The sequence below is a fragment of the Medicago sativa genome, chromosome 4, assembly GCF_051527215.1.
Source record: "Medicago sativa cultivar Bolivia chromosome 4, Bolivia_mono, whole genome shotgun sequence".
In the NCBI taxonomy this organism is placed as follows: domain Eukaryota; kingdom Viridiplantae; phylum Streptophyta; class Magnoliopsida; order Fabales; family Fabaceae; genus Medicago; species Medicago sativa.
Window position 1 is genome coordinate 71,358,418 of NC_140752.1, and position 12,063 is coordinate 71,370,480.

Here is a 12,063-nt window from a genome sequence, read left to right on the forward strand (position 1 = left end):
ATGTGGGAACTTGGGATCCATCTCTCTTTCTAGAATCACACATCATTACCATATCTAATGATCCAATAAGTGTTAGAAACAAATTTAGGCCAAGCTTTAGTGTTCCCCTTCTAAATTCCGAAGATCACTGTCTGGGATTGACCTGCTACCGTTACATAAGTAAAAATAAAAAATAATTTGTTATTGGTTAGTAGAGTAAACCATTTATTTTCCTACATTTTTACCTAAGAAATGTTTAATTTTTTTTGAGGCAAAAAAAAGTTTAATAACTCTTCCGTGGAAGTGTAAGCAGCGTTTTTTTTTTATGGTGGTCAGAGTTCCAACCCCAGACCTTGCATATTTTATGCATTGTCCATACTAACTGAGCTAAGCTCACGAGGACAGTGTAAGCAACGTTTACACATAAAGTTAATCATATTTGATATTTGACGATCTTACAACAGTTAATTTTTTTTTTTTTTGGTAGATAGTCCAAATAAATTCTAATAATAATATTACGATGTCACAAGGTATGAATTATTATTAGGTATTTGGGCAAAATTTATTTATAATGCTACTATGTAATTAAACTCATTGTATTGTTTTTGAATAATTAAACTCATTGTATTGTTTTTGAATTTTATTTATGCTATTGCAATGCATCGAAGAATGATTGATGTCGGTGTTAAACTTTAATTAATTTTTTGTACCTTCACTTATTTTTTTAAGTTGAATCTGATCCTTAACCTTAAAATTGTTATAGTTGACCTCTTAACTTATGTCTTTTAACACAAGTCGGTCATTTTCGTCCAAAACTATTAGTCAAAGTAAAAAGTATATATAACGTGGCTGGTTACATGTGCATGTCAAAGTCGCATTGATGTAAAATCATTTTTCCTATTCTCCAATCCATCTTCTCCACCCCACTTGTATCTTCTCTATGGTTGTTCCGTCCCACCACCCTCATCCTCCACAGAAACACCCATTTCACCCTTCCCCACCCACCACTGGCCACCCAAAACCCACCGATCTTAGTGATTAAATTTCAGGGAAGAGTGAGATGGATGTTATGGTGAGGACAAGGTTGTGGGATTGAACAACCATGGAAAAGATGAGTGAAAATGAGAGAGATTTGAAATCAATGAGATTATGTATCAAGTGAGAGGAGACAATAAAGAATGATTATGATTTAATTTATCTTAAAAAAGTATAATAGTTTTGTAGGAAAATTATTGACTTGTGCTGAGATACATAAGTAACAAATGTAATGTTTTCTTGTTCAAAAAAAAAAATGTAATGTAATGTTTTTTTTTGTTTTGTTTAATTAACAAATGTAATTAAGCCTAAACTTATCTACATTATCCATATATAATTCTAAAATCCATATTTATTCATTTTATAATAATAAGAGTTTAATTAATTTGCATCTTTAATACAAACATGTCTGACACACATACATAATCAAATTTGCATTATATGTAACTAGCGGCCAGACGGGCACAGACGTGCCCGTCTGTCCGATTTTTCCAATATTTACTTAAAAAAATCTAAAAATATGAATATGAATAATTAATAGTAATCTATACCTATCAAAGGTAACATTGTTTCAGAACACAGAAAATCAATTAGTTGATATTTTTACAAAACCTTTAGTAGAAGACCGTTTTTATTTATTAAAGAAAAATTAAATATGATAAAAGAATCCATGCATAGATTAGTTTTTTTAATAAAAGGCAAAAAACATTCATGAGTTTTAAACTGCCGTTTTTCTCTTTTCTTAAAAAAAAAAAAAACTGTCCATTATTCTCTTTGATTTTCTCCCTGTTCCACGCTCATCTCCTAAAATAAAGGAACTTAGTTATTTTTCTCTTAATTACTTCCATCCATCGTGTGTGTGTGTGAGATTATTCGTGGCTAATGTTTTTTTTTTAATAACTACCATTAAGTAAGGGCATTTTGGGATTTTTAAAAAAATGCTACACCAAAAAATAGTATTGCCTTTTTATATAGGTATAGATTACTGATTTCACCTTGAAAAATGTAATTATTGATTTTGACCGTCAAATCTTAAATCAATGATAAAATTAAGTGGATACATTGTTCATACCAACTAAGCTATACTCAAGGGAACTATATAGCGTGTGCACTTTTTGAAATCCAAATCGAATAATATCAATATACGTAGATTTTTGAAATGTTTTAATAATTAATATAACAAAAATTTAATATCTTATTAGAAAACTTAAAATTATCAATTGTTGTTTAGTAGCTGGATATGTGTCCATCCTTAAAAAAAGTAAATTAATAACTTATGTTCATGCTCGTTATTTTAGGGGCACTATGACTGTGTAAATACTTTTGATTGTTCATCCTTTGCACATCTTGTGCGGGGTGATCCGTTGTTAATATATACATCATTTTAGCTTGTTCAAAAAAAAAAAAACTTATGTTCACAAAAAAAAGAATAATCACTTATGTACTGTTAAAAAAAAAAAAGGCTTATGTTTTTCTTTTTAAAATGTTATTATGAATATATAGTGGTGAACAGCGAGTCGGACGACACCGTTTTAGGACTTTTCTCTCATACAGTCGTCAAAACTAGAATCCAAGTTTTTCCTCCCCAGACATTGACATTTGAATCGAGCAGAAGGAAGGGCGGAGCAAAGATGAGTCGGAACGACTCCAAGTACTTCTCCACAACGAAGAAGGGTGAAATCCCTGAACTCAAAGAAGAGCTTAATTCTCAGTACAAGGTTCCTTTTCTTTTCCTCAGATCCCGATCCGTTTTCTCTTTTTTCATAATTTCCATTTCTAGATCCATCCGATTTCACTTCCTTCATCTTTTTCTACCTCCGTATTTCTGATCTGGATAATTAGGTGTTTACGATTCGTGGATGCGTACATAATTCAATTACCGAACCAATTATGCAAATGTTGATGATGCACAATTGTAGATTAATGATTCTCAGTTATGTACTGATTCACCTTTAAACTGTTTGTTATTACTCAGTTAATAGCTTATTAAAATTCTTTGTACTTGTGTTTTGTTCATGTTTCCTATTTCTGAATTTCGTTTCTAGCTTAACATATTTGATTTTTGTATTATTTATTCTATCAGTTAGATTCCAGGAAATTTAGTATTACATTGAAAATTATGAATATTTTACATTTAGAAAAGATGGTGGAGAGTAGAGTAGATCAGATGGGTAGTAGGCAAATCACTGGAGGCAGATGATGCCGTAGAAAAACTGTAGGAGAAACTATTAAAAAGTATCTAGAGATTAATGAGTTGGATGGAGATCTAATATACAATAGAACTTTATGGCGTCGTTCGATCCATGCAGCCTGTCTCACTTAGTGGGATTAGACTTTATTATTTTTTGTATTAAGAATATTTACATTATTATCGTGGTGCGATTTGTTTATACTCTCATTAACAACTCATTATTATAATAGAAATACGTGTTTGGTTGTTTTTAATTTGTTAGAGTGTTTGTCTTACTTTTTATTGTAGTCACTTTAATTTTCCATTGTCAAGGATTGTGTGTAAGGTGTCTGGGTAGTTAAAATCTCGATTTGAATCATAGAGTCTCAAGATTTTGTGGTTATGCTTGCCCTCAGCGATTAAGAATATACACTGAATCCTATTTTGGTGAAATTGGGTGGAATCACCCTTTGTTGATCGTTGAATTGTATATTCTATTATCTTCAAAACGTTTCTGCGATTATGTTTTCGAATGAATTTAAATTTGTGTTAGTATTTGAAGTGTGATTTAAGGTAACTATCTTAGATGTCAGCTATTTCAAGTGATTTAATGTTTTCTTTGTCTTATGAATGCTATTATATATGCATTTATGTGAATTTATATGCATATATATATGAGTTTTATTAATTTTGCATAATTTTACAATTAGTGTTACGGTTCTACAATTTACGATTTTATTTCCCCTTCCCGATTTTGTGTAAAATCTCGATTTGACTACCTCGAGTCTAACTTCTATTTATTTTATGTTTTTTAGGATAAGAGAAAAGATGCAGTGAAAAAAGTGATTGCTGCTATGACGGTTGGAAAGGATGTGTCATCACTGTTTACAGATGTAGTGAATTGCATGCAAACAGAAAATTTGGAGCTGAAAAAGTTGGTATACTTGTATCTGATAAATTATGCAAAGAGCCAGCCGGACCTTGCTATACTCGCAGTAAATACATTTGTAAAGGTGAAAGCTCAAATGACCATTCTTTTGTCTGTATATTTTCCTTACTTTCATTCAATGTTTTTTGTATCATTTCTTTTTTTACTCTTTGCTATTGCTAATTTCTTGGATTTTGAGGTTCTCGAGTCTATATAATACTATATATGTTTTCCCTCCCCATCTTGTGCTCCCAATTTATGTTTAGAATAACTTATTGTTCCCCAACTCTTACTCATGGCAGTTGAATGTTGTATGACAAAATTTTCATTTTATGAAATGCTGCTCAGGATTCACAAGATCCAAATCCTTTAATTCGTGCCTTAGCTGTGCGAACAATGGGATGCATTCGTGTGGATAAAATTACCGAGTATCTATGTGATCCCCTTCAAAGATGTCTAAAGGTGCATATACACAATTCTTTTATAATTCTCCCATGTCTATTTTTTAGTTTGATTTTATTTCTTATTGTGTTGATTCCGGTGACATTCGTATTTGGACTAACTATTTGTAATCCGTGCTTGTGTTTGGTATATATTGACAGGACGATGATCCATATGTTCGCAAGACAGCAGCCATTTGTGTTGCAAAGCTGTATGACATAAATGCAGAGTTAGTTGAGGACAGGGGTTTTTTGGAATCACTGAAGGATTTGATATCCGACAATAATCCAATGGTTGTTGCTAATGCTGTTGCGGCACTCGCTGAAATTCAGGACAATAGCACTAGACCCATCTTTGAGATCACTAGTCATACACTGTCAAAGCTCCTCACTGCATTAAATGAATGTACAGAGTAAGTCTGTGTTTTGAAATTTTGTTCTTATAATTGAGATTTAAAATACTTTCGACTCTAGTTATAGTGCAACTCCTCTGATAGGTACTGTTTCAGAATATAGAAGAAAACAGTGTTCATTGGTAGAAACTTGATTACATTCCAAGTATTTGAGTGACTTAGTTCTCCCCCCGCTCTAAGATCCTCTCTAAAACTAATGATGTCCCCTCTAATAAAACAGTGTTTATTGGTTAAACCTCTATTACATTCCAGGTATTTGAGTGACCTAGTCTCTCCTCCTCTTAGATCCTCTCCAAAATTAATTGTGCCCCCTCTAATAAATCTTCTGTTTCTCTTATTTATAACCTACCATCTCTCACTACCTAACCAACTAACTATTCAACTGCTCCCCCCATTTCATATTGACTGTCGCTCTAAGAAGATGATAAAAAAGCATATTACGTGTCATTTTATCTTTTCAATGTAACTTTAATTTTTGATTTCAATTTTACCCGTCTTTACCGTGCATTTATAACAATGACCAATACTCCATTAATTATGAGGACAATTTAGTAAGTTTTATCCACTTATCAAGTCTTTTGTTGCTTTTCTTAAACCTTGTGGAAAACCTTAAACGACACTCAATTTGAAATGGAAGGTGTATCTAACAAAGGGAGTTACCTTACAATATTCTCTCCCTAAACATTCACCTTGTCCTCAAGCTGAACAGCTTGTAGTTGCTTAAAACAAAACCCTGTTAGGGTCCAACTGTTTGAAATATTATAACCATGATACAAATGAAAGACAATACCCTGCCTCTAAGATCAAGAGTTCAAATTGCCATAGTTGATTGTAGAATTTGATGCTATCCTTAATAGCTGATTTTCATGATGATTTTGATCCCTTTGGAGAAATATATTTTGGTAAAACATCTTTGTAGAGATTGTATCTTAGAGAAATATATGTTAGTAGTAACTAATATGCATCTTGATGACGACATAAAACATGAAACCAAAAAATATCAAGTTATTTTGTCCAGTTGATTGTGCAGTATTGTAATTTTTTAGCCACTGTTTCAGCTGTCATCATCCTGTCTTTCCTTGCCCATCTTTTAACATGTTGTTTCAATCAATCTAACACAACTTGGTTTCACTTACCAGATGGGGTCAAGTTTTTATACTGGACGCTCTTTCTAGATACAAGGCTGCTGATGCACGTGAGGCAGAAAACATTGTAGAAAGAGTTACCCCACGGTTACAGCATGCCAATTGTGCAGTTGTACTGTCGGCTGTTAAGGTGATTCTACTGCCCTTACCTGTAACTTATTATCTTGCAGACCATTTGTCAATATTAATGCATCGGTAATCACTAATCACATTCTGCCTGGTGTGTTAACCACAATTTATAATGACATGTAGATGATCCTTCAACAAATGGAACTCATCACCAGCACTGATGTGGTCCGGAATCTTTGCAAAAAGATGGCTCCTCCTCTTGTGACATTACTCTCAGCAGAACCTGAGATACAATATGTTGCCCTGCGAAATATCAATCTTATTGTACAAAGAAGGCCGACAATTCTTGCACATGAAATTAAGGTATTTGATCTAAATTTTATTGTGAACTTGTCACTTAGTTATAAACAAACTAGGTCACCGGATTATGGGCCTCTTTTATTTTAGACGCCAAATGATTATGGGCCTCCTGTTCTATCTGTAGGTGTTCTTCTGCAAATACAATGATCCTATATATGTGAAAATGGAGAAATTAGAAATCATGATAAAACTTGCTTCAGACCGAAATATAGACCAGGTAAGCTTTTACATTATACAGCTTTCAGTTCAATAATTTCCTTCCCTCCCCATTTTTTTATTTTTTTTGTGAATAAAAAATAATTTTGTTTTGTTAAAAGTGAGCTCCAGTGATTTTAGTGAACACTACACACTATGAAATGAATTGGTAGATCGATTGAAACAACTGAAAATAAGTGAACATTTTTATTGAATGATCAAAAAAAGAAGAGAGGCTTTCCAACAAGGGTTTCCTTTCACAAAGGATTTCTGCATTCACACAAACTTTCTAATTCACATAATGAATATAATTTACTATTTTTCTCTAATGAGTCTCCCCTATCTAGCGAAGTTCCCTTACTAATTCTAACTATAACTCCCCTTATTCATTATCCTAACAGGCTCACCTTTCTTTTATTAATTTGACACAGAACTGCTGTTTACTATGTGCATACATATTTAATATTTAATTTGCCAGAACAATTTTTCTCATGAAACTTTAAATCGTTGCAGCTATTCTATAAACAATTTTTCTCACCTTTTTTTTGACCCATTGGTTACAACATTGGCAGGTTTTGTTGGAATTTAAGGAGTATGCTACTGAAGTTGACGTAGATTTTGTTAGAAAGGCTGTTCGTGCAATTGGTCGTTGTGCCATTAAATTAGAGAGAGCAGCTGAAAGATGCATTAGTGTTTTGCTAGAGCTGATCAAGATAAAAGTAAATTATGTGGTTCAAGAGGCAATCATTGTTATCAAAGACATATTTAGACGATACCCCAACACGTATTGTTTTCTTTCCTCATCTTTTTTTTTGGGAGGTGGGGGATAGAGAAGTTGGTGATTAAGCATTACTTGAAACTTTATTTGAAAATTTGTTTCATTTTGCAGATATGAGTCCATAATTGCAACTCTTTGTGAGAGCTTAGACACCTTGGATGAGCCCGAAGCCAAGGTATATGTTTTCTGAGTGCTTTTGTAATTGACAGTTTTCATCAGCATGCTTATACCTTTTCATCCACTTTCCTATCTGGACAGGCATCAATGATCTGGATAATTGGTGAATATGCGGAAAGAATTGACAATGCTGACGAGCTTCTTGAAAGTTTCTTGGAAAGTTTCCCCGAAGAACCTGCGCTAGTCCAACTACAATTGCTGACAGCTACTGTTAAACTTTTCCTTAAGAAGCCAACTGAGGGCCCACAGCAGATGATTCAGGTCCTTCCTCATAACACATTTGTTCAAATGCATTGCTTTAATGTTTTTTTAATTCCAAATGGATATCAAATGCGTGACTCGTTTTAATGTCCTCAGAATCCTGTTCATAAATTATAGATAAATTAGCTTGAAGATATAGCAATATTTTTCTACCGAAATCTAGTAGGACAACCCTTTCACTAAGTATGTAAATCCGTGCAGTCCTTTCCCTCTTTCTTCAAGTGGTCTATATAAGCAACTTCTCTTTTTACTATCAATTGTTGTATATCTTAAATTAAACAACTGTGTGCGTTCACCATTATTGGTTTTACAAATCTTTGATAAATATTTTTTCAAAGTGAAAGATAGAAAACCTAGCAAATTTGAGCTTGTATCTGGAACAATTCCTAAAATTATTGGAACCAAAACTGAAAGACAAATTTTCCGTCCTTTGCTATCTATTTGTTTATAGAGCCTTCTTTATATTGTTTCATAAAATTATCTATAGCTGTTTAATTTACATTCTTTAAATCCTTCGATGTTAGTTTCACTCTAGCTAATCTTTACAGGTTGTTTTGAACAATGCGACTATGGAGACAGATAATCCTGATTTGCGAGATCGTGCATACATATATTGGCGTCTCCTCTCAACTGACCCTGAGGTTTGATTTCTTGAATTGAAATCCAGTTTCTTCAGTTCAATATGTAGCTAATTAGTTGAGGTGGATACCTGGCTGTAGATTGTATACCTAAACTGAATTTATCAACTTAACTCTTTACAGAGAAGTTTTTAATATGTTTTATCATTCTCTTTAAAGTATAAGGTACAATACACTTAATATGATTGATCATTTGTCTAGCCACATGGAAATAACAACTTTCTCTCAGAAATTGTGTGTTAGACATAAATTTTGTCCCTCCCTTTGATGTACCTAGCTTGTCTTCTCCAGGCAGCTAAGGATGTCGTGTTAGCTGAGAAGCCTGTGATAACTGATGACTCAAACAACCTCGATCCTTCTCTACTTGACGAGCTTCTAGTCAATATTGCTACATTATCTTCCGTTTATCACAAGCCCCCTGAAGCATTTGTTACCCGCACACTTGCTTCGGCCCAGAAAACTGAAGATGATGACTATCCTGATGGAAGTGAATCCGAGTCATCTGTAAATCCTGCTAATGGCCCTGGGTCACCTCCTACTTCCAGCTATACAATACCTGCATCTGTGGCACCAGCTTCACCTCCACCTTCTGCTGCACCAGTGCCAGATTTACTTGGTGATTTGATGGGCATGGATAATAGTTCTATTGTTCCTCTTGACCAGCCAGCTGCTCCTTCAGGGTGAGTAAAATTAAGTATTGTGGGTTACTTGTAAAATGGCTTACTGCTATCTGTTATGCATTTTAGAAGAGTTGCATATGATTTGTCATGCGATAAAAAAAGAGAATGGTTAAATATGTTTTTTTAGTCCCCCTAAAACTTGGTTCAAGTCCCTCATTGAAAAATTGGTGTCTTTTTGTCCTGCAACTTTTGAAATATATTGTTCATGGTCTTTGTATGGCGTTAAAGGGGGGAGGGGGGGGGGGGGGGGGCGGGACTAAAACACAACTTCAGGGACAAAATATATTGTTCATGGTCTTTGTATGGGGTTAAAGGGGCAGGGGACTAAAACACAACTTCAGGGACAAAAATTGACATTTCAAAAGTTGGGCAGTGAAAACACGTTACTTTTTAGTTGGGGAGGGGGCATGTACTCTGTGGTCCTTGTGGTAGAAATCAAAGGGGCGGGGGTACTGAAACCCAATTTCAGGGATAAAAAATTGTCATATTTCTAAAATTGGGGGTCGGAAACACGTTACTTTTCAAAGGCAAGATTGAAACAAGTTTTGAGAATTTCTAGGGGACAATAGTATTTAACCAAAAAGATTTTTATTTTTTTTTGTATTGAATTGTGATTGATGATAATATGTGAGTTTTTTTTTATTGACTTGAATAATATGTGATGTTGTAATTTGTTAATAAATATTAAAACATGTTCACATGACTTTGGGATGGCCTATCAACACATATAATTGTTGAGCAATTTCTGAAAGCTTCATTACCTTGCAATTTACATAATAATGCTTGATTATATCCTCCTCTGTCCTGATTGCAGGCCTCCTTTGCCCGTTGTACTGCCTGCTTCAACTGGTCAGGGTTTACAAATCAGTGCACAGCTTACTAGGCGGGATGGTCAAGTATTCTACAATATGTTATTTGAGAACAATTCTCAAGTTCCACTTGATGGATTCATGATCCAATTTAACAAGAACACATTTGGTCTTGCAGCTGCTGGGCCCCTGCAGGTTAATATTGCATACAATGGCTTTTTACTTGAATATTTTGATAGAAATTCAGTTCTACTAATAGATGGCTTATTGCTTTTCAGGTTCCACAATTGCAACCTGGAACATCAGCTAGGACACTCCTTCCTATGGTTATGTTCCAGAACATGTCCCAAGGTCCGCCTAGCTCAGTTTTACAGGTTGCCTTAAAAAACAACCAACAGCCTGTGTGGTATTTCAACGATAAAATCTTTTTCCAAGCATTTTTTACCGAGGATGGTAGAATGGAGCGTGCCGCTTTCCTTGAGGTATATACCTTTCCATTCATTTGATCTCTTTTCACTGCAATAACATTAATGCGGTAACTTCTGAGTTTGATTCTTTGATTTGTAATTTTTTTAATGGGATTATTTCTATGTTATTAAGGACTAAAGGACAAAGTGAAATTTTAAACAAATTCAATAAATTCAATAACTGCCACTTTTCATGACTTATACTTGGATGTATAAATTGAAACCTTATCATTGAATGTGTTGCAGACATGGAGGTCCCTTCCTGATTCAAATGAAGTTTCCAAGGACTTCCCTGCAATTGTAATTGGTGGTGTTGACGCAACCGTGGAACGACTGGCCGCATCAAACATATTCTTTATTGCAAAGCGTAAGAATGCGAACCAGGATGTGTTTTACTTCTCAGCTAAACTGCCTCGAGGGATACCACTTTTAATCGAACTTACCACAGTGGTTGGAAACCCTGGTGTCAAATGTGCAATCAAGACACCAAGCCCTGAAATGTCAACATTTATCTTCGAAGCCATCGAGTCTCTTCTTAGGAGTTAATATTATTTTTTATTTTTGTTTTTCTTTCTTTTTGAATTTAATTTTGTTTATACATTGTTTTTTGTTGGTATATTGATAGATATTCCAAATTGATGTTTAAGTTTGAAAAAATTCACTCACTGTTGCATATATAACTGGTTTTGTGGACATCATTTGTTGAGAGGTTGGATGGCTTGTAATATTCTGATATGTAAAACAATGATTATGATTACTTCTATGCTATTAGCTTTTTGTATTAGATCATTTCTTTAGCCTATAAACCTTGGTTTAACATTGTAGAAGTTTTAAGAAGATCAAACAAGAGAAATTAAAACTGTGTGCAGATAAATACATATTAGTAATTAGTAAAGGGAAACTATCGAATAAACATTATAGTTGATGAGGATGGAGATTAGTAAAATTTCACTTCAATGAATAACATTGAGATGGGGAGGTTGGTCATTTTAAACAATACATCCATTCCATTATTTTATTTAGAAAGCTAGTGGCAAAACTCGCACACCGTAGAGAATTGCAAGTTTAAGAGAGAGTGCTCAAAAGAGAGTGTTCCTAGCATTTCTCTATAGTATATCAAATGTTTAGTTTTTTTTTTTTTGAATTTGAGTTCTACCTACTTAGTTTTTTTTCTTTTTCGTTTTCATTTGAGTTTTACTTATCACATAAGTTGTATATGCATCCCATTTTATTTGAAGAAATGAATTGATTATTTAGTAAAATTTAATAATTCACTCCATTATTAAAAAATAATTTCAAAGGGTTTTGCAGTAACAAATTAAACTAACTAAATAAATTTGAATGAGTATGAAGTTGACTTGTTTGTTGTAGATTAAAATAAAAATGATTATGAAGTTGACTTGTTTGTCATATATTATTCTTTAGAGGTTTTAAAAATAGGGAAATGCTAACAGATGCCCCCGGGGCATTGGTTAAGGATATGAAAAAAGAAATTATATAGTAGTTAATGCATTGAAAT

The 12,063-nt window shown here is 33.6% G+C and overlaps 1 protein-coding gene across 1 annotated transcript; it reads left to right on the forward strand.

Moving 5' to 3' along the window:
• The first annotated feature begins 2,603 nt into the window (after window positions 1-2,603).
• On the forward strand, window positions 2,604-11,328 carry LOC146931475 (beta-adaptin-like protein C). The gene is made up of 15 exons (XM_085702962.1): window positions 2,604-2,732; window positions 4,000-4,197; window positions 4,461-4,574; window positions 4,715-4,965; window positions 6,105-6,240; window positions 6,363-6,542; window positions 6,664-6,756; window positions 7,307-7,518; window positions 7,624-7,687; window positions 7,771-7,950; window positions 8,499-8,591; window positions 8,880-9,268; window positions 10,083-10,272; window positions 10,356-10,559; window positions 10,791-11,328. Exons 1-15 carry the CDS (start codon window positions 2,646-2,648, stop codon window positions 11,088-11,090), a joined length of 2,691 nt encoding a protein of 896 aa, XP_085559088.1. The 5' UTR covers window positions 2,604-2,645; the 3' UTR covers window positions 11,091-11,328.
• Window positions 11,329-12,063: the final 735 nt, after the last annotated feature.

Coding starts and splice junctions, on each gene's coding strand:
- LOC146931475 (XM_085702962.1), top strand. CDS start 2,646: ATGAGTCGGAACGACTCCAAGTACTTCTCCACAACGAAGAAGGGTGAA. Junction 9,269..10,082: donor CAGCCAGCTGCTCCTTCAGG/GTGAGTAAAATT, acceptor TCCTGATTGCAG/GCCTCCTTTGCCCGTTGTAC. Junction 10,273..10,355: donor CAGCTGCTGGGCCCCTGCAG/GTTAATATTGCA, acceptor ATTGCTTTTCAG/GTTCCACAATTGCAACCTGG.